At 42.2% G+C, this 23203-nt stretch overlaps 1 protein-coding gene and 1 long non-coding RNA gene across 2 annotated transcripts in view; one reads left to right on the top strand and one right to left on the bottom strand.

Annotated features, from left to right (window-relative positions):
- LOC139027777 (uncharacterized) overlaps window positions 1-17349 on the top strand; it is a 41287-nt gene extending 23938 nt beyond the window's left edge. The window contains exons 2-3 of the long non-coding RNA XR_011479937.1: window positions 9989-10117; window positions 17003-17349. This is a non-coding gene — a long non-coding RNA (uncharacterized lncRNA). The remainder of the gene's footprint in view (window positions 1-9988; window positions 10118-17002) is intronic.
- Window positions 1-17598, bottom strand: part of LOC111964224 (leucine-rich repeat and calponin homology domain-containing protein 2-like) — an 88708-nt gene extending 71110 nt beyond the window's left edge. The window contains 1 exon segment of the mRNA XM_070443667.1: window positions 17343-17598. Coding sequence (XP_070299768.1) covers window positions 17343-17577 — 235 coding nt within the window. The 5' untranslated portion in view covers window positions 17578-17598.
- Between the last annotated feature and the right edge of the window lie 5605 nt (window positions 17599-23203).

Genomic DNA, 23203 nt, shown 5'->3' with positions numbered 1-23203 from the left:
TAAACCACCAGGCTGACTACCCCCCAGCCAAACCACCAGGCTGACAGTAATAAAGCCTGTCTGGTATGGATGCTGAGAGCAGAAAAAGGTTGAATTAACAAGTATGTTGTGAATGTAAATAGGAAATGCCCCCGCCATACCTTGTCCAGTGGCTGTTGTCTATCGTCTCGCAAAATAATGATATAAATGCGCCTTAAGTTAGGCTTGATATGTAGAGTCTTTATTATCCCAAAGGGGCAATTCATTTTGCAGCACGTATTGAGAAACACAATGACAATAAAAATAGAAAGACAGTATATGCAGCAATACGTACACAGCACACAATACTACGACAGCTAGTTGAGGAAGCTGATTGTAGCTGGAATGAAGGCGAATGTAGACCTGTTAGTTTTAAACTTAGGGAGCCCGTATCTGCGCTCTGAGGGAAGAATCGTAAATTAATCAAATAAGGAATACTCTAAGCAGTCCCTCAGAATGGACTGCCTATAGGCAAGGCTTGATATTAGTGTAGGTATGAGCTAGACTTAACCAAACCATGACATTTAGCTTGTACTATCTGGTTGTACCATCAGATAATTACCCCTCAGGTAGAGTGGTGGAATAAATCCTCACTTAGCCAAAGGCATTGATGCTCCCTCCTGATAGCACTGTGTGGTTTCAAGTTTCAAAGTTGATTAGCCACGTGCACAGGATACGACAGGTGTAAAACAGTATCCTTAAATTCTTTCTTGAGAYCTCTTTCCCAACAATACAGTGATAATAATAACAATAATAAATATAGATAATAAAAGAAAAAACACACAAAGTACGATATAAGTTGAAAAAACATGAGAATGCAAGTATATACAGGTCTGTATCTTATTCAATATTCAGGGGTACTGGAGTGGTTGAGCTGGGTTTATACATAAAAATGTACTGGTAGTAGATGGCGCCGAAGACCATGGCTGATGTTTTACATTCTCCCAACCAATTGTGCAATTTGGTAWTTTTTTTTGCATTTTGTGTAACTTATTGTGTACATAATGTTGCTGCTACCATCTCTTATGACCGAAAATAACTTCTGTACATCAGCAAAGCGATTACTAACCACAGACTAGAAGAAACGTTTTCCTTTAACGAGTCTGACGAGAAAGATATCCCGCTTTCACTGGAACGGGCCCAGATCCACGCCTTTTGCGTAAAAAAAGATGCCAGAAAAGGGGACGCCGATCGGGGATCCTTCTGAGAATCCGGAGGCTAGCGAGCAAACTCCCAATGCCTTCCATTCTTCTTGCTAACGTGCATTCGTTAGAAAATAAAATTGATGACCTAATATTAAGATTATCCTACCAACGGGACATTAAAAACTGCAACATCTTATGTTTCACCGAGACGTGGCTGAAAGAAGAAATTGACAATATAGAGCTGGAGTGATTTTCCATGCACCGGCATAACAGAGACGCTACCTCTGGTAAGACGAGGGGTGGGGGTGTGTGTCTTTTTGTTAATAACAGCTGGTGTGCGATGTCTAATATTAAAGAAGTCTTGAGGTATTGCTCTCCTGAGGTAGAGTACATTATGATAAGCTGTCGACCGCATCTACCAAGAGAGTTCTCATCTGTATTATTCYTAGCCGTCTATTTACCACCATAAAGCGAAGCTGGCACTAAGACCGCTCTCAACCAACTCRATAAGGCCATAAACAAAGAAGAAAATGCTCACCAAGAAGCGGCGCTCCTAGTGGCCGGGGTCTTTAATGCAGGGAAACTTAAATCAGTTTTACCAAATTTTTACCTGTGCAACCAGGGGGGAAAAATCCACACAGAGATGCATACAAAGCTCTCCCCCACCCTCCATTTGGCAAATCTGACCATAATTCTATCCTACTGATTCCTGCTTACAAGCAAAAACTAAAGCAGGAAGTACCAGTGACTCGCTCAATACGGAAGTGGTCAGATGACGCGGATGCTACACTACAGGACTGTTTCGCTAGCACAGACTGGAATAAGTTGTGATTCATCCAATGGCATTGAGGAATACACCACCTCAGTCATCGGCTTCATCAATAAGTGCATCGATGACGACGTCCCCAAAGTGACTGTACGTACAGTTGAAGTCGGAAGTTTACATACACTTAGGTCGGAGTCATTAAAACTCGTTTTTCAACCACTCCACAAATTTCTTGTTAACAAACTATAGTTTTGGCAAGTCGGTTAGGACATCTACTTTGTGCATGGCACAAGTAATTTTTCCAACAATTGTTTACAGAGAGATTATTTCACTTATAATTCACTGTATCATAATTCCAGTGGATCAGAAGTTTACATACACTAAGTTGACTGTGCCTTTAAACAGCTTGGAATATTCCAGAAAATGATGTCATGGCTTTAGAAGCTTCTGATAGGCTAATTGACATAATTTGAGTCAATTGGAGGTGTACCTGTGGATGTATTTCAAGGCCTACCTTCAAACTCAGTGCCTCTTTGCTTGARATCATGGGYAAATCAAAAGAAATCAGCCAAGACCTCAGAAAAAATATTGTAGACCTCCACAAGTCTGGTTCATCCTTGGGAGCAATTTCCAAACGGCTGAAGGTACCACGTTCATCTGTACAAACAATAGTACACAAGTATAAACACCATGGGACCACGCAGCCGTCATACCGCACAGGAAGGAGATGTGTTCTGTCTCCTAGAGATTAACGTACTTTGGCGCGAAAAGTGCAAATCAATCCCAGAACAACAGCAAAGGACCTTGTGAAGATGCTGGGGGAAACAGGTACAAAAGTATCTATATCCACAGTAAAACGAGTCCTATATCGACATAACCAGAAATTCCGTTCAGCAAGGAAGCCACTGCTCCAAAACCGCCATAAAAAAGCCAGACTACGGTTTGCAACTGCACATGGGGACAAAGATCGTACTTTTTTCCTCCGGTCTGATGAAACAAAAATAGAACTGTTTGGCCATGATGACCATTGTTATGTTTGGAGGGAAAAGGGGGATGCTTGCAAGCCAAAGAACACCATCCCAACCGTGAAGCACAGGGATGGCAGCATCATGTTGTGGGGTTGCTTTACTGCAGGAGGAACTGGTGCACTTCACAAAATAGATGGCATCATGAGGGAGGAAAATGATGTGGATATATTGAAGCAACATCTCAAGACATCAGTCAGGAAGTTAAAGCTTGGTCGCAAACTGGTCTTCCAAATGGACAATGACTCCAAGCATACTTCCAAAGTTGTGGCAAAATGGCTTAAGGACAACAAAGTCAAGGTATTGGAGTGGCCATCACAAAGGGCAGAACTGAAAAAGTGTGTGCGAGCAAGGAGGCCTGCAAACCTGACTCAGTTACACCAGCTCTGTCAGGAGGAGTGGGCCAAAATTCACCCAACATATTGTGGGAAGCTTGTGGAAGGCTACCCAAAACATTTGACCCAAGTTAAACAATTTAAAGGCAATGCTACCAAATACTAATTGAGTTTATGTAAACTTCTGACCCACTGTGTCACTTGTTAAATCTACTTCAATCAGTGTAGATGAAGGGGAGGAGACCAGTTAAAGAACGATTTTTAAGCATTGAGACAATTGAGATATGGATTGTGTATGTGTGCGATTCAGGGGGTGAATGGGCAAGACAAAAGATGTATGTGCCTATGAATGGGGTATGGTGGTAGGAGCCAGGCGCACCAGTTTGAGTGTGTCAAGAACTGCAACACTGCTGGGTTTTTCACGCTCAACAGTTTCCTGTGTATATCAAGAATGGTCCACCACTCAAAGGACATCCAGCCAACTTGAGACAACTGTGGGAAGCAATGGCATCAACATGGGCCAGCATCCACTTGACACCTTGTAGAGTTCATGCCCTGACAAATTGAGGCTGTTCTGAGGGCAAAAGGGGGCGCAACTCAATATTAGGAAGGTGTTCTTAATGTTTTGTACACTCAGTGTATATACACATGTAAACAGGTGTAATAGTGACCAGTAGATAGATACTGATGGTAATGGAAATTAATAATCAATGAACAGCAGAATGGTAGTAATAAATCTATTCAATAATAATTTTAGAAGCACCGTAGGTGTGAGGGGTGTGTGTGCACGTGTGGGTGTAAATGTGTGGCGTCAGTAATGAGTATGAGGGTGTATGCGAGTGTGTGTGTYTGTGTATGTGTGAGAGTAAGAGTTGAGATCAAATCAAATTGTATTTGTCACATGTGCAGAATACAACAGGTGAAACCGTGAAATGCTTACTTACAAGCCCTTAACCAACAATGCAGTTCAAGAAATAGAGTTAAAATATTTACTAAATAAACTAAAGTAAAAAAATAAATATACTTTTTTAAAAGTTACACAAGAAAATGACATAACAATAATTAAGGTGAGGGTAAGGTGTATGTGTCTGAGTTGGTAGAGACCTGTGGATGAGCATAKAGTCCAGGCTAGTCACGAGAAAGAGCCATCAATTTCAGACGTTTGAAAAGGCCCGGAGGACATCGATATCTGCCTTAGTCGGTGCTCACCAAAAAGAAGCTATGGCACAACACTGGGCTCGAACTCACAAGGCTCAAAGCGAGAGCGTGCTGCTTAGACCAATGCACCATGGAAGGTCACAATTCTCTTGCAAGCAGGGAGAGTACTTGATGATGTTTAAAAGGAAACGCATTGTTTTTAATTATTTTGTTTCAAACCTTTCCCAAACCATAGCTCAAACCTTAACCACTCAGAAGTAATACCTAAACTTAACCCTTTGGGTTATTTCTGTTTTAACCCTGTAACCACGCAGAATTAACCCTGTAACCACGCAGAATTAACCCTGTAACCACGCAGAATTAATGGGTAAAACTATGAAATCCGGTTGTAGGGCCTCCCGAGTGGCGCAGCAGTCTAAGGCACTGCATCGCAGTGCTTGAGGCGTCACTACAGACCCATGAGGCGACGCACAATTGGCCCAGCGTCGTCAGGGTTAGGGGAGGGTTGGCCGGGATGTTCTTGTCCCATCGCACTCTAGCGACTCCTGTGGCGGGCCGGGCGTATGCACGCTGACACAGTTGCCAGTTGGACAGTGTTTCCTCCGACACATTGGTGCGGCTGGCTTCTGGGTTAAACGAGCAGTGTGGCAAGAAGCAGTGTGGCTTTGCAGGGTCGTGTTTCGGGGGACGCACAGCTCTCGACCTCTGTATGGGAGTTGCAGCGATGGGAAAAGACTAACTACCAATTGGGGAGAAAAAGGGGGTAAAAGTACTAAAAATAAAAAATAAGATCAGGTTGTAGAGTCAGAGTGGATAGTCTGTGGAAGAGGGAGAGCAGTAGTTGTTAGCCATTTACCAGTCTTATGGCCAGGGAATAGAAGCTGTTTAGTAGTCTGTTGGTCTGAACCTTGATGCATCGGTACCACCTGCCGGACGGGAGCATGGAGAACAGTCTATGTCTCAGGTGACTGGAATCTTTGGTAATTCTTTGGACCTTTCTCAGACTACGGCTGGCATGTAAGTCCTGGATGGCTGGGAGCTGGGCCATCCGCATCACCCTCTGTAAGGCCTTGCGGTCGAGGTCGGTGCAGTTGCCATTCCAGGCGGTGATACAACAAGTTAGGATGCTCTCTATTGTGCAAAAGTAAAAGTTGTAAAAGTTCCTGAGGATCTGATGGGCCATGCCAAATCATTTCAGCCTCCTGAGGGAAAATAGGTGCTGCCGAGCCTTCTTCACAACTGTGCTGGTGTGAGAGGACCATGTCCTCAGTGACGTGGACACTGAAGCTCTTGACCATCTCTACTGTTGCCCCGTCGATGTGGATGGTGGTGTGCAACCCTCCCCTGGTTTCTGTTGTCCACAATCAGCTCATTGGTCTTGCTGAAGTCGGTTCAAGTCTGGGCTCTGGCTGGGCCACTCAAGGCCACTCCTGTGCTGTCTTGGCTGTGTGCTTAGGGTTGTTGTGCTGTTGAAAGGTGAACCTTCACCCCAGTCTTCAATCTTGGTTTCATCAGACCAGAGAATCTTGTTTCTCATTGCCTGAGTGTCCTTTAGGTGCCTTTTGGTTAACTCCATGCGGGCTATCATGTGCCTTTTACTGAGGAGTGGCTTCTATCTGGCCACTCTACCATAAATGCCTGATCGGTGGAGTGCTGCAGAGATGGTTGTCCTTCTGGAAGGTTCTCCCATCTTCACAGAGGAACTCTGGAGCTCTGTCAGAGTGACCATCGGGATTCTTGGTCACCTCCCTGACCAAAGCCTTTCTCCCCCGATTGCTCAGTTTGGCCGGCGGACAGTTCTAGAAGAGTCTTAGTGGTTCCAAATGTCTTCCATTTAAGAATGATGGAGCCACGTGTGTTCTTGGGGACCTTCAATGCTGCAGACATTTTTTTGGTACCCTTCCCCAATCTGTGCCTCGACACAATCCTGTCTCAGAGCTCTACGGACAATTCCTTTGTCCTCGTGGCTTGGTTTTGCTCTGACATGCACTGTCAACTGTGGACCTTATATAGACAGGTGTGTGCCTTTCCAAATCATGTCCAATCAATTGAATTTGGACTCCAATCAAGTTTAGAAACACTCAAGGATGATCAATGGAAACAGATGCACCTGGGCTCAATTTCGAGTCTCATAGCAAAGGGTCTGAATACTTATGTAAATAAGGTATTTAAAAAGGAGGAAAAAAATTGACATTTGCCAAAATGTCTAAAACCTAATTTCACTGTCATTATGGGTATTGTGTGTAGATTTATGAGGGAAAAACATCTATTAATCCATTTTGAATAGGGATGTAACGTGACAACATCTGAAAAAAAGTCAGGGTCTAATACTTTCCGAATGCACTGTATGTGTGATGTGGGAGTGGTGGGTTTGCATTAGGTTGGCTGGGAAAATTCAAGAGTGTTACATTTGTATGTGGAGGGGGTATTGGTGTGTGTGGGAGAGAGGTGTAGTGGAGAGGACTGCTTAATTACCAATTTATAAAGATACCATGTTTTTGGGGGGGGGGGGGTTGTCAGTAGGGCTGTGACGGTCACGAAATTTCATCAGACGGTGATTGTCAAGCAAATAACTGTCGGTCTCACGACAATTGACCGCTAATTAACATAAACACATTAAGCATCTCCTGTCTACCACACCACCTCTAATAAATCTAATATATTAATAAATGTAATATATCCTACACAATAAATCCATTATTTATTTTAGACAGGTCTAAAGAAACATGATATGAGGAAAATGTAGTCTWTTTCAGAAGAAAAGAATAGCATACTCTGAGTTGTCCTTATGTTAGGTCCTGATGTGGCTATGCCAAATGGCTGTGGGCTACACTAGTTCATTTAGCAGACACGATTAGCTTATAATTCCTTGGTATTATTTCATATTATTTTATGGTATGAAGAATACAATTGAACAAACCTGAATAAAATATAAATAATTTCTCCAAACGATTTGAGGGAGTTTGCACACGCGACAATTCTGTGTTGAGTATTTTACAAAGAAATAGCTACTCCTATATGCTTAATTTAGAGTTATTAATGTAACTTTAGTTGTTCTGCAAATGTTGGGCTATATGTTTTGATTTGTATTACATTGTAAGGCTGCATGATGAGACTCTAATGATAATTTGAAAAAAGTTGCTTGAAAAGGCATGAGCTCTGCTTTGTGTTTTGCGCAGGCTGTACATACTCCAAAAGTCTTTCATTCACAATTTGACAAGCACTTTATAATGCCTCGAATTTCAAGGCGGCATCCCCTTTTGTGGCCGTAATGCATCCTAAAAAAACATGATTTTTGCGGCCCAGTGTTGCTTTGTGCCCTTCTCCCTGAGTGTGCTACGCAATCCGAAGCGCCTCCCACTCAGACGGCTCTTCGTCAAGTGATCGGGTCTTTCTCACAGGCTACAAGTGAAGACAGACAGATCGGGGATGCAGCTGTGCGCGTCGTTATCCAATTCCGAGGAGCATATTGAAGATATTGGAAGAACTGTCCACTTGTACTTTTTGTCAGCCAACAAGATGAGTAGGCCTAACGAACAGCAAAAGCACAAGCCTATGTCAATCTACTATCCCCCATAGTACAAAAGTGGACCTATTCTATTCTTTACGAGAAAAAAATATTCCAAACATAGTCTGGGACAGTTGTGGGATGCAATACATCCCAAATTAATAATTTACAACCACTAGCATCAAAAAAACTTTTTTATGCAATGTCGCTGACGCAACAGATCAGAGCATTTAGCGTAAAATATTGATAAACTATTAGGCTAGTTCTTCACATTATAACCACAGCAATGTGCACATGGTAGTAGGCTATAAGTGCAAACTGTCAACAGCATACTGCAAACATGCACCTTTGTGTCAGCTCACCTTCCTCTGTCTTTGTATCCGTCTTACGTAAACAATACACACACAAAGACACATGCGCTCTCTCTGGTTCACTTAACAGGATGATGCAACTTTCATTGCTTGAACACATGGGAAGAGTGTTGCTTGAACACATGGCATAGGACTATATTGACAGCTCCTGCAATGACCCAACACACTAGAGAACAATATAATTGGGATTTTATCTAACACTTTTAGAAACTCTATCTTGCTGTGTTAAAAGTTTTTAAGCATTCCGAAAGTATTCTTCAAAGGCAATTCATTGAACTCTGATTTTATTCTGTCTTGTGGTTCGATGTTCCAGAATTCTATGTTCAATGATTCTATTTGAGAGTTACGATCTGTTCAGAGGATTCCYTCTGGGAGAATTCTGTCTGGAACTAGAGTGGGAGGGTTCGGTCTGAGAAGGCTCTATGCACTGAGTATACTCTATACACGGTTCTGTCATCACGTATTCTGTCAGAGAAAAATTCTGTCTGGAAAAGTTTGGATTCTAAGTGAGAYTTTGTATTATGAAGATATCCTCCACTGACAAGAGTGAAGTTCCTATCCTTGCTTGCCCAACCATCCATCTGTAATATGGAATCTCACCAAAACCAGACACAGCATGTTTTTTTCTGGAGTGATGTTTCGTTTTGACTGTGTGCTGTAAAACAGTGGAGGCTGTTGAGGGGAGGACGGCTCATAATAATGGCTGGAACGTAGGGAATGGCATCAAACACATGGAAATCATGTATGTGATGTATTTGATAACATTTCACTGATTCCGCTCCAGCAATTACCACGAGCCCGTTCCTCCCCAATTAAGGTGCCACCTACCTCCAGTGCTGTACAAGAATTCGCTACTAGCTTACAATATCAACGATAAGTCATCATTAAAACCTTTTCTTTAGATGATCTGTCAAGTGTTTTTCCAAGTAACTACTGATTCTTGCTTCCTAAAACTTAACTAGACCCGTTTCTCTTTCTGAACTAGCAATCATGTACTTGGACTTAAAATCAGCATAGATGTAGAACACTATTCATGCAACTGATGCATTTCTCCTTTCATCCCACCAGTGATCTCTGAACAGGACTATCTCCATCTACRAGTTGAATTTAGGTTGAGGATTTGATGATGCCAGCTTAAACAAGATATGCCTTCCATTTCTTTTTAGGGTTTTTTCTCAAAGATGACAAAGTCACCATCAAGAGGAATCCCTTGTGAAAATGTCAAAAATAAGTTTAAAAAAAAATCCTCAGCATATTCCCTTACTGCAAAATAATTTACACTATAATGTGTGAATGGAAATACACCTGCTATAAAATAAAACAGCCTTCTTTATCCATCTGAAAGGGACTGCTTGTCCTCCCTTTATTTATCTGCACTAGTCTGCAGCATATATTTCCTTTTATAGAGACAGAGAAGAGCAAAAAGTCAATGCAGTAGCACTGATCAAACACACCAGGCCCATAGACAGGCCCATAGACAGGCCCATAGCAGTGCATTTAGCCAACTGTCTTCTGGCTTTATATCACTTCTGCAACATCACTCTAAATTACAATCAACACTGCATGCATTCAATCTCAACATGGACGGAAACTATCTGGTCTTTCACAGGTCCTCCCTATCCCCACATTGAAATAACTTGTCAAGTATCTTCTCGCCGGCAGGTCTTGCCTTTGATAGTGCCAATGACGAGATCATCACATCCCACCTGATTCATCACACAACAAGCCTGCTCTCTCACCAATACACACACACCCAAACTTCCTGTCGTCTTCACAGCTTCTCAAGACTAGGTCAGTATCATGCATTTTTTCACACATTGCTCTGTTATACAGTTTACACTTCACATAACACTGTTATCATTATGTGCTGAACCCACCGCACACTGCCGTCATGTCACAAAATTCAAGTCAGTCCGATCACTTGAGGAACTGATAAACTGTGAAATAAGTATGTTTGTATGCAGTAGCTAACAAATGCCTCTCATTCCAAAAATAGACATCAAGTAGCTCGTTAGTTAGGCTGAGGGAGCATTCCATGTATAATTCAGCCACAGCACTTTATCTCTGATGCAGTCCGGTAAGCCTACTGTATGTCCCTCCTATCTAAGTAGAGGGGACTCTTGCATTTAGGACCCAATTCCTTACCTAAAAAGGTACACAAATCCTTATGAACTTTATTACTCAGTAAGCATTTTTAACTAAGACCTTAGGGCAATGATTAAATCAGGTTGCACAAACATCACAGGCTAGTATCTATCTGCAATCTGAGCCAGAGGCTGCTGTCTAGGCTGGTGTTTTTCATTTCTCCAAACATCAGGCACACTGGCCTGTGTGAACTTCTCAGTGTTTGAATTTGCCAAATAGTTGCCCATCTGAGTAGCCTACATTGCCTTGCCTGGCTACCAAAACTCCTTGCTCTCCCCAAGCTATGCCARGCTCACGGACGTTAGTTTCTTCTCCGCAATGAGCCTGGATCGGAGTACCTCCCCGACAATTTCTAGAATGGAAATACATTCTAGACTGTCTGATTGGTCCCAGAAACCGATGGGTTGGGCCAGAGCCAGAACATACGTGGGTAAAGAGGCATTTAGAAAATGTGTCTTTGGTTTTGATACTCTGATTGGTTAGAGATGATCCAAATTGCTGATGACTGTTTTGTACAACACCCCAAATTACTTAAGTGATCCGTCTCAGACTGAAGTATGTAGCGAACGAAAGAGCAGCGTTAGAATTAAGTTTGAATCATGAGGCAATACATTGCCCACCAAGACCATGCAGTGGCATAAGTACAGACACCCACACCATGAATATAAATACACAGAAACACAAACCAACTCATATACCCTGTGACAGAAACTTCCTCATGAGTTAGACTCTGGGTCTGCAAAAGGAAAACTCTCAGTTTGTGTGTGTGTGTGTGTGTGTGAATTCAGGAGCTGACAGGGTTGACCCAGACACAACAGACAGTTTTGTTTTGGAACGTTGAGCACTAAATTCACATAGACACTAACTCTATCAATGAGGCGCTAACTCTATCAATGAGGCGCTAACTCCATCAACGAGACACTAACCCCATAAAAAAAATTACCTTTATTTAATTAGGCAAGTCAGTTAAGAACAAATTCTTACTTTAAATGACGGCCTAGGAACAGTGGGTTAACTGCCTTGTTCAGGGGCAGAACAACAGATTTTTACCTTGTCAGCTCAGGGATTCGATCTTGCAACCTTTCGGTTACTAGTCCAACGCTCTAACCATTAGGCTACCTGCCAATGAGGCACTAACTCCATCAATGGGCCACTAACTCCATCAATGGGCCACTAACTCCACAAGGCACTAACCGCACATGAAGCACCAATCCCACTTGAGGCACTAACCACACGAGGCACTAAGTCCATCATAGAGGCATTAACCCAGTCCTTCTCAAATAGTGGGGCGCGCCCCCATGGGGGGGCTCGGAGCGATGCCAAGGGGGGCGCGTGTGACCCCGGGGAACATGCTTTTTTTTGCCAGCAGGGAGTAGTTTTTTTTTTCACCGAACAAGAGCACACAGCACAGAGCAGGAGATATGAAGTGCAGATAACAAACCCTTAAGAGACACCATGGAAAAATATTTAACAGGGATGAAAAGAAAGGCGGAGAGAGACGGAGATAATGAGATAATTTCGGGATAATTTCGGGTAAGTATCCCGAAAGCTAAGACGAGGAAATATGACGACGCGTATGTAGCGCTTGGCTTCACTGTGACTACGGTGGGAGACGAGGAAAGACCGGTATGTTTACTGTGTCTAAAACTGTTGGCAGTGGACAGCATGAAGCCAAATAAATTAAGACGTCACTTAAAGACATTACACCCCAATCACGCTGATAAGCCGCTTGAGTTTTTTTCAGCGAAAACGTGCCGAATATTGCCAACAATCCTCCCGCTTTGTGAATGCTACTTCAGTAAACCAGTGAGCACTGTTAGCATCATATAAGGTGGCGTACCAAATTGCTCAGWGCAAAAAACCCCACTCCATAGCAGAGGAGCTGATACTGCCTGCCACATTAGACATGGTCTCTGTCATGCTGGATGACGCAAGTGCTGCAAAAAATAAAAACTATGACTTCCTCATTTTGATTTWAAAAAAATCAGCACAAATTGTTTTATTCATTTTTGTTTTATAGGTCAAAGTGTTTCATATATTGTGCTCCTGAGTTAATGTTGCTGATCAATTTGAATGTATTATTATTTATTGATTATATTTTATTTTTCAGGATCATAGTTTAAAAATTACAGTTTAAATAAGGCTTGATTTTTTTTTTTTTCAGGCAAATCGATGCACTTTAAGTATTTTCTGTTACAGACTAAAAAACAATGTTAATAAAGTTATTCTTTGTTGTAAGTTGATCTATATTTCTTTKTTTTTTGTTTTCTTTTATGTTAATAAGGATACAATGTTATGCAGAGGTGTACTTATAACAATTTTATAGACAAATGATACTGTTTACAGTCGCGGCGGAGAGTTGGGGGCGCGAAATGTTTACTTCTTCCTAGGGGGGCGTAACAGAAAATAATTGAGAAGCACTGCATTAACCCCATATGGAGGCACTAACCCCACATGAGGCACTAACTCCATAAATGAGGCCCACTAACCCACATGAAGCACTAACCCCACATGAGGCACTAACTCCATCAATGAGGCACTAACACCACATGAGCATAACTCCAATGATGCACTAACTCCATCAAGAGGCACTAACACCACGATGAGACCTAACTCCATCAATGAGGCAGTAACTCCATCAATGAGGCCAGTAACTCCATCAATGAGGCAGGAACTCCATCAATGACGCACTAACTCCATCAATGAGGCACTAAACCCACATGAGGCACTAACTCCATCAATGAGGCACTAACCCCACATGAGGCCACTAACTCCATCAATGAGGCACTAACTCCATCAATGAGGCACTAACACCACATGAGGCACTAACTCCCATTAATGAGGCACTAACACCCACATGAGGCACTAACTCCATCAATAGCATACTCCATTAATGAGCGCACTAACTCCAATGAGGCACTAACTCCATCAATGAGCACTAACCCCACATGAGGCACTAACACCACATGAGGCACAACTCCATCAATGAGGCAACTAACTCCATCAATGAGGCACTAAACTCCATCAATGAGGCACTAAACCCACATGAGGCACTAACTCCATCAATGAGGCACTAACACCACATGAGGCACTAACTCCATCAATGAGGCACTAACTCCATCAATGAGCACTAACTCCCAATGAGGCACTAACTCCATTAATGAGGCACTAACTCCATCAATGAGGCACTAACACCACATGAGGCACTAACTCCAATGATGCACTAACTCCATCAATGAGGCACTAACACCACATGAGACACTAACTCCATCATGAGGCCAGTAACTCCATCAAATGAGGCAGTAACTCCATCAATGACGCACTAACTCCATCAATGAGGCACTAACACCACATGAGGCACTAACCCCACATGAGCACTAACTCATCAATGAGGCACTAACCCCACATGAGGCACTAACTCCATCAATGAAGCACTAACTCCATCAATGAGGCACTAACACACCACATGACACTAACTCCATTAATGAGGCACTAACACCACATGAGGCACTAAACTCCATCAATGAGGCACTAACTCCATTAAGAGCACTAACTCACATGAGGCACTAACTCCATCAATGAGGCACTAACCCCACATGAGGCCACTAACCCCACATGAGGCACTAACACCACATGAGGCACTAACTCCATCAATGAGGCACTAACGCCATCAATGAGCACTAACCCCACATGAGGCACTAACACCACATGAGGCACTAACTCCATCAATGAGCACTAACACCACATGAGGCACTAACTCCATCAATGAGCACTAACTCCATCAATGAGGCACTAACTCCATCAAATGAGGCACTAACTCCATCAAGAGGCACTAACACCACATGATGGGGCACTAACTCCATCAATGAGGCAGTAACTCCATCAATGACGCACTAACTCCATCAATGACGCACTAACTCCATCAATGAGGCACTAACACCACATGAGGCACTAACCCCACATGAGGCACTAACTCCATCAATGAGGCACTAACTCCATTAATGAGGCACTAACTCCACATGAGGCACTAACTCCATCAATGAGGCACTAACCCCACATGAGGCACTAACCCCACATGAGGCACTAACCCCACATGAGGCACTAACACCACATGAGGCACTAACTCCATCAATGAGCACTAACTCCATCAATGAGGCACTACACCACATGAGGCACTAACTCCATCAATGAGGGCACGGCGACACTAACTCCATCAATGAGGCCTGAACCCACATGAGGCACTAACTCCATCAATGAGCCCTAAACTCATCAATGAGGCACTAACTCCATTAATGAGCACTAAACTCCATCAATGAGGCACTACACCACTGAGGCAAACTCCCATCAATGAGGCAGTAACTCCATCAATGACGCACTAACTCCATCAATGACGCACTAACTCCATCAATGAGGCACTAACACCACATGAGGCACTAACCCCACATGAGGCACTAACTCCATCAATGAGGCACTAACCCCACATGAGGCACTAACTCCATTAATGAGCACTAACTCCATCAATGAGGCACTAACACCACATGAGGCTACTAACCCCACATGAGGCACTAACTCATCAATGAGGGCACTAACACCACATCACTAACACCACATAGGGCACTAACTCCATCAATGAGAGCACTAACTCCATCAATGGGCACTAACTCCATTCAATGAGCACTAACTCCATCAATGAGGCCTAAACCCCACATGAGGCACTAACTCCACATGAGGCACTAAACACCACATGAGGCACTAACTCCATCAATGAGGCACTAAACCACATGAGGCACTACTCCATCAATGAGGCACTAACACCACATGAGCACTAACTCCATCAAGAGGCACTAACACCACATGAGGCACAAAACCACATGAGGCACTAACACCACATGAGGCACTAACTCCATCAATGAGGCACTAACACCATCACTAACTCATCAATGAGCACTAACTCCGACAATGACGCACTAACTCCACATGACATAACACCACAGTGACGCACTAACTCCATCAATGAGGCACTAACTCCATCAATGACGCACTAATCCATCAATGAGGCACTAACACCATAAATGAGGCACTAACCCCACATGAGGCACTAACACCACATATGGAGGCAACTAAACTTCCATCAATGAGGCACTAACACCACATGAGGCACTAACTCCATCAATGAGGCACTAACTCCATCAATGAGGCACTAACTCCACATGAGGCACTAACACCACATGAGGCACTAACTCCATCAATGAGGCACTAACTCCATCAATGAGGCACTAACTCCATCAATGACGCACTAACTCCATCAATGAGGCACTAACTCCATCAATGAGGCACTAACTCCATCAATGAGGCACTAACTCCATCAATGAGGCACCCCACATGATTAATGGACCTTTAGAATCGCTGTCATGACCCTACATTACTGACACAGACATTCACAGTAGCCTTGACATATTAAGCCCACTTCAGTCTCCAGGAAAAAAGAAAAGTACAGCCAAGACCAAGCCAGGGCTCTACCGTTCAATCATTTTAATCGTATATGCGCCTAAATATATTTTGCTGTGCAACCTGGAATTGTAATTTAGAATAAAAAAAATAAAAATCAGCCAGATAATAATTGTTGTAATGATTACTTCACTGTACCGAAGCCCCAGAGCGCCATGGAGAATACACTGAGCTCATGTTCATGACCATCATGCTAGCACCATTACTACAAAGAAAACGGCTTGTTACCTCAAATATTTTTCATTTTGCGCCTACATTTCATTGTGTGCTCCTACATTTTTCAATTTAGGCTCCCTGTTCCCTGTAAAAAAAGGTCAGTATGTGGATCTGTTATCTGCCTCAACACCACCATCAATAATTCCACCACCTGGCTGCAGAGGCCTCACAATCAGGCACCAAATGCATGATGTACAGCCGGCTATTATATACACTACAGTGTCGGAAACCAGCAGCATCATCATTTCATAAGACAAATGAATGCTTCATTCAGACCACCCAAAATATGCAGGCTATCTACATGGATTAAAAAAACACGTGGGCTATGGATCATGTATGCCTATAGCCTAGGCCTGCTATATGTTCAACCACATGAATAGCCTATAATCTCAAACCGCCATGTGATATTTGGCCCCTTGAGAGAGAAAAAAATACTGACTAATTTAATATATTTTTACATAAATTGGGCTACTAGAATTATATCCAACATAAACTAAACGAATGGGTATGTCCAATCAAAATCTATCTCGTATAAGAGATACATACACCCATTCTAGAGGCTATGGAGACGGTGAATCTTTTGTCTTGGGCTGCCGTAGACAAAATAGCCTCTCAGTGAACATGCTCCAAAAATGACATTTCATATTCATTGAGTAAGGTTTTACTATTCATCTCCCCATTCGCTGATAATTTTCTTCACCTAGTAAGGCTACTCACCATCTAAATGTAGGTTAATGTAAATTCGCTCTATCGCCCTGACTGAGTTGCGCTTATAATTTCATTCATGCATGCATATGGTCTCATCAGGAGAGCGAGAGAGAAACAGGCGACCAAGACGAGCTGTTGCCACCGCACTGCCAGCGCAATTCTAGAGGACGTGAATACTATGGGACATTTTAACACATTAAGCTCAGCTATTCTACGAAGACAATATGGTAAGAAAGAAAATGCAACAGTGTGTATCTATTGCAATGTTAATAAAACAGAGCAGTTGGTGAAAACATGCAAATGGACCATAGTAATAAGGAAATGTGCGCACCACGCTCAATTGTATTAATGTTGGATACTTTGTAGTATCACGCGCCTATTTGTTGAACCAGCTGAGGCCAGCAAGGTCTCAAGAGCAGAAAGCGTTTCGGAAACCAACCTGCCTGTGTTGTATCAGTAAGATCATAGCTCAATCCAGGGTAGTCTCTCAGCTTCCTCCCGCTAAGATTCAACGTTCCTGAGCACACGGAATCCTCCAGAGCGCGGTCTAAGCTCCGGGTCGTGTGGAGATGATGCTGATGCTGGTTGATCCCCGGGTTCCAGTGAGGTCCGTTGGATAAGTGATGGTTTGAAAGAGCCGGTACAGCTCCCACACCTCCCTGACTCGACGCCATTTTCACAAGAGGAATTACAATAATAACAGTGGCCGTTTCTACACCCATGCGCAAAAGGCACACACTCCATGGACGTTAGGGGAAGGGCTTCTGAGAGGGCGTGGGCGCGGAGGGGACATTTGGTATAGAGAGGTGCACGCATTTTCTTATCAGAGAGAAGTATTCACATCTGTGCAATGAAGTGAGTTACAGACCTGTATGAAATGTTTAAAATGTAGGACCAGGTCATTTTTTACATTTCATACAGGTCTGTACAGGGTCTTGTTATAACTCAGTTTATAAACAGGTAATGGCACAGATGTGATTACAGATGGGAAAACGGCTAACTTCCTGCAATTTCAATAGATTTTGCAATGGGCCAAAGAGAAGAACGTGCTGTTTTAAAGATAATCACATGCCATTCTACACATTTTGTCACGAGGCTGAGAATTGTTTTTGAATTTCTAAAGCTAACTTCCTTTTGTCATGAGGCTGAGAGAAAATATTGCAGTTTTAAAGATAATTTCCTGTAATCCCCCCAAAAAAAGAAAATAAATGTGTGTTCATATGCTATTTCCAGGGAGGCCTCAGCCCAAAAAACAAGTTAAGGAAGAGTTACATTCGTGTTTTTATTGTTAGCTACGAGCTAAGTAGCATATTATTGCTTTATTATTCAATCTTATTGAACAATATAATTATTGTCATTTGACTCATAAGTAGGCTTCTTGGTCTGATATGGACCTACATCACAGGCTACATACATCAACAGACCTCAGTAAACTGATTTCTTATTCTCCTTTAATCTTTATGTAATATGTCACTTTCATCTGTGGTGCTTATGTAGGCCTGCTATTAAAACTCCATCCTGCTGAGATCTCAGGAGATCTCATCCATTATTGTCATATTGTATTGAACAGTGCAGACATAATGCCACTTTAATATTGGATCCCATTAGCTCCCCTTAATGAGGTATTTCTGTTTTTTAATTTTAATAAATGTGCAAATTTGTCATTATTGGGTATTGTGTGTAGATTGATGAGGAAAACAATTAATTTAATCAATTTTAGAATAAGGCTGTAACGTAGCAAATGTGGAAAAAGTCAAGAGGTCTGAAAACTTTCCGAATGCACTGTACAGGGAGTATCAGTACCAGACCTTTGAGGTAGATATGTACATGAAGGCAGGTTCAAGTGACTAGGCATCAGGATAGATAATAAAAGGAGTAAAATTAAGAACAGTACCTACCCACTACACCTCTGCTGCACCTCATCCATGTCTCTCTCCCTCCATCCCCAGGGCGAGCCCCCCCAGTGAGTGGAGGACAGCAGACTTCCGGATGTTCCGTGGGGGCTCCATCTGGAGGCCGCCCCTCCTCAACCCCTACCTCCATGGAGATGAGGAGGCGGGGGAGGAACATTTCTAAAAACCTGTTTTTGCTTTGTCATTATGGGGTATTGTGTGTAGATTGATGAGGAAAACATTTTATTTAATCGTTTTTAGAAGAAGGCTGTAGAGTAAAATAATGTGGAAAATCTGAATGCTTTTCGAATGCACTGTATGTGGATGGAAAATTACTGATTACAATTACAAGATGTGACAAAAGGTATTTTTTTTACCCTAACAAACAGTTGTTCAGAGGTGCATTTTATCAACCTTACAGAGGTCCCCCAGGAGCTTTAAGGACGTCAGACACAGCATGCTTTGCTTAATGCATTATCACCGCACTTTTGTAATGCATAAGATTGTCTTAGATTCTGACATGAATGGCTTTCATTCCCTCTGAGTGCATGGGGTTTACAGTATGTGTATAGTAAACACAGGATTTGCACATCAGTTATGCAGTTAAAGATGCACTCCAGGAACTTAAGCACAACAAATTCATAACATACTTTATCATTCGAATTGCAATATATATACTGTGCCTTCAGAAAGTATTCATACCCCTTGACTTATTCCACATTTTGTTTTGTTACAGCCTGAATTTCACCCATCTACACAGTACCCCATAATGACAAAGTGAAAGCATGTTTTTAGTTTTCTTTCTAATTTATTGAAAGTGAAATACAGAAATATCTCATTTACATAAGTATTCACACCCCTGGGTCAATACATGTTAGAATCACCTTTGGTAGCGATTACAGCTGTGAGTCTTTCTGGGTAAGTCTCTAAGAGCTTTGCACACCTGGATTTAAAAAATATTTGCACATTAGTCTTTAAAACATTCTTCAAGTTCTGTCAAGTTGGTTGTTGATCATTGCTAGAGAGCTATATTCAAGTCTTGCCATAGATTTTCAAGACAATTTAAGTCAAAACTGTAACAAGGCCACTCAGGAAAATTCAATGTAGTCTTGGTAAGCAACACCAGTGTATATTTGGCCTTGTGTTTTAGGTTATTGTCCAGCTGAAAGGTGAATTTGTCTCCCAGTGTCTGTTGGAAAGCAGACTGAACCAGGTTTTCCTTTAGAATGTTGCCTGTGCTTAGCTCTATTCTGTTTGTTTTTATCCTAAACAACTCCCGAGACCTTGCCGATGACAAGCATACCCATGACATGATGCAGCCACCACCATGTTTGAAAATATGAAGAGTGATACTCAGTGATGTATTGTGTTAATTTCTTTGCTACATTTTTAGCAGTTTTACTTTAGAGCCTTATTGCAAACAAGATGCATGTTTTGGAATATTTTTTTTATATATTCTGTACCATCTTCCTCAATTTCACTTGGCCATTTCTCCTATCATTTCAGATTTCTCCTATCACAGCCATTAAACTCTGTAATTGTTTTAAAGTCACCATTAGCCTCATGGTGAAATCCTTGAGCGGTTTCCTTCTTCTCCGCCAACTGAGTTAGGAAGGACACCTGTATCTTTGTAGTGATTGGTTGTATTGACACACCATCCAAAGTGTAATTAATAACTTCACCATGCTCTTAGGGATATTCAATGACTGCTTCATTTATTTTTATCCATCTTTGCGAGGCATTGGAAAACCTCCCTGGTCTTTGTGGTTGAATCTGTGTTTTGAAATTCACTGCTATACTGAGGGACATTACAGATAGTTAGTTGTATGTGTAGGGTACAGAGATGGGGTAGTCATTCAAAAATCATGTTAAGCACAATTATTGCACACATTATGGGGTATTGTGTATAGGCCAGCGACACAAAATCTCAATTTAATCAGCCTGTAATAGAACAAGATGTGGAAAAAGTGAAAGTGAAGACTTTCTGAAGGCACTGTATATAAAAAAAACATGACGCATAAAAACAGTTCATTTGAGCATATACAGTGGGGAGAACAAGTATTTGATACACTGCCGATTTTGCAGGTTTTCCTACTTACAAAGCATGTAGAGTACACTTCAACTGTGAGAGACGGAATCTAAAACAAAAATGCAGAAGATCACATTGTATGATTTTTAAGTAATTAATTTGCATTTTATTGCATGACATAAGTATTTGATCACCTACCAACCAGTAAGAATTCCGGCTCTCACAGACCTGTTAGTTTTTCTTTAAGAAGCCCTCCTGTTCTCCACTCATTACCTGTATTAACTGCACCTGTTTGAACTCGTTACCTGTYTAAAAGACACCTGTCCACACACTCTATCAAACAGACTCCAACCTCTCCACAATGGCCAAGACCAGAGAGCTGTGTAAGGACATCAGGTATAAAATTGTAGACCTGCACAAGGCCGGGATGGGCTACAGGACAATAGGCAAGCAGCTTGGTGAGAAGGCAACAACTGTTGGCACAATTATTAGAAAATGGAAGAAGTTCAAGATGACGGTCAATCACCCTCGGTCTGGGGCTCCATGCAGATCTCACCTCGTGGGGCATCAATGATCATGAGGAAGGTGAGGGATCAGCCCAGAACTACACGGCAGGACCTGGTCAATGACCTGAAGAGAGCTGGGACCACAGTCTCAAAGAAAACCATTAGTAACACACTACGCCGTCATGGATTAAAATCCTGCAGCGCACGCAAGGTCCCCTGCTCAAGCCAGCGCATGTCCAGGCCCGTCTGAAGTTTGCCAATGACCATCTGGATGATCCAGAGGAGGAATGGGAGAAGGTAATGTGGTGATGAGACAAAAATAGAGCTTTTTGGTCTAAACTCCACTCGCCGTGTTTGGAGGAAGAAGAAGGATGAGTACAACCCCAAGAACACCATCAACCGTGAAGCATGGAGGTGGAAACATCATTCTTTGGGGATGCTTTTCTGAAAAGGGGACAGGACGACTGCACCGTATTGAGGGAGGATGGATCGGGCCATGTATCGCGAGATCTTGGCCAACAACCTCCTTCCCTCAGTAAGAGCATTGAAGATGGGCGTGGCTGGGTCTTCCAGCATGACAACGACCCGAAACACACAGCCAGGGCAACTAAGAAGTGGCTCCGTAAGAAGCATCTCAAGGTCCTGGAGTGGCCTAGCCAGTCTCCAGACCTGAACCCAATAGAATATCTTTGGAGGGAGCTGAAAGTCCGTATTGCCCAGCAACAGCCGCCGAAACCTGAAGGATCTGGAGAAGGTCTGTATGGAGGAGTGGGCCAAAATCCCTGCTGCAGTGTGTGCAAACCTGGTCAAGAACTACAGGAAACGTATGATCTCTGTAATTGCAAACAAAGGTTTCTGTACCAACTATTAAGTTCTGCTTTTCTGATGTATCAAATACTTATGTCATGCAATAAAATGCAAATTAATTACTTAAAAATCATACAATGTGATTTTCTGGATTTTCTCTCACAGTTGAAGTGTACCTATGATAAAAATTGCAGACCTCTACATGCTTTGTAAGTAGGAAAACCTGCAAAATCGGCAGTGTATCAAATACTTGTTCTCCCCACTGTATATATTTGAAGAACGTAACATATCATACAAAATGMATGACGTGGTACACAATTTGATGACATAGTACACAGAAAACAGGGACCACTTTTGGCTCGTGAGCACCACTTTCAAAACTGCTAGCTGAAATTATACAAAAGCCTCAGAGTGCATCTTTAAGAAACATTCAAATTAGTACCCAAATGAGCTTCAGGGACCTGTGGGAACCTGCTGTAAATTCATGTTGGCCTGGACCACTTTTATTACAATATGTAAAATAATATTTTCAATTTACTTATGGCATGTAATTTTGATAGATAGGTTTATGTATGAAATATATTGTTTACATGAGTTTACAATTCCATATACTATTACTCTTCGTGATTATGCAAGGGGTATTTTTATATTTTTCATTATTTGTACAGTCATTCTTTATGAGTCTGTTTCTTGTGTTACCGTATTAGGCCCCCATCCCAATTCAGAGGGCAGAAGAACCCACCATTCCAGCCCAAACAGAGACAGAGGGGTGCGAGGCCATTCGTCCTAAACAGAGCGGTATTTTGTTATTTTTCTATTTTTAACACTTACACACAACCTATAGTAGGCCATGCTATGCTATTCAGAGGAAATAATCTACAGTGCCTTCGGAAAGTATTCAGACTCCTTGACTTTTTCCACATTTTGTTACATTACAGCCTTATCCTAAAATTGATTAAATAAAACAATTTCCTCAGCACTCTACACAAAATACCCTATAATGACAAAGTGAATACAGTTTTAATTTTTTATTTGCAAATGTATTAAAAACAAAAAACAGAAATAC

Source organism: Salvelinus sp. IW2-2015, linkage group LG5 (genome assembly GCF_002910315.2).
Source record: "Salvelinus sp. IW2-2015 linkage group LG5, ASM291031v2, whole genome shotgun sequence".
Lineage (NCBI taxonomy): Eukaryota > Metazoa > Chordata > Actinopteri > Salmoniformes > Salmonidae > Salvelinus > Salvelinus sp. IW2-2015.
Note: the sequence above shows the minus strand (reverse complement) of the source record. Positions and strands in the feature narration are given on the sequence as shown.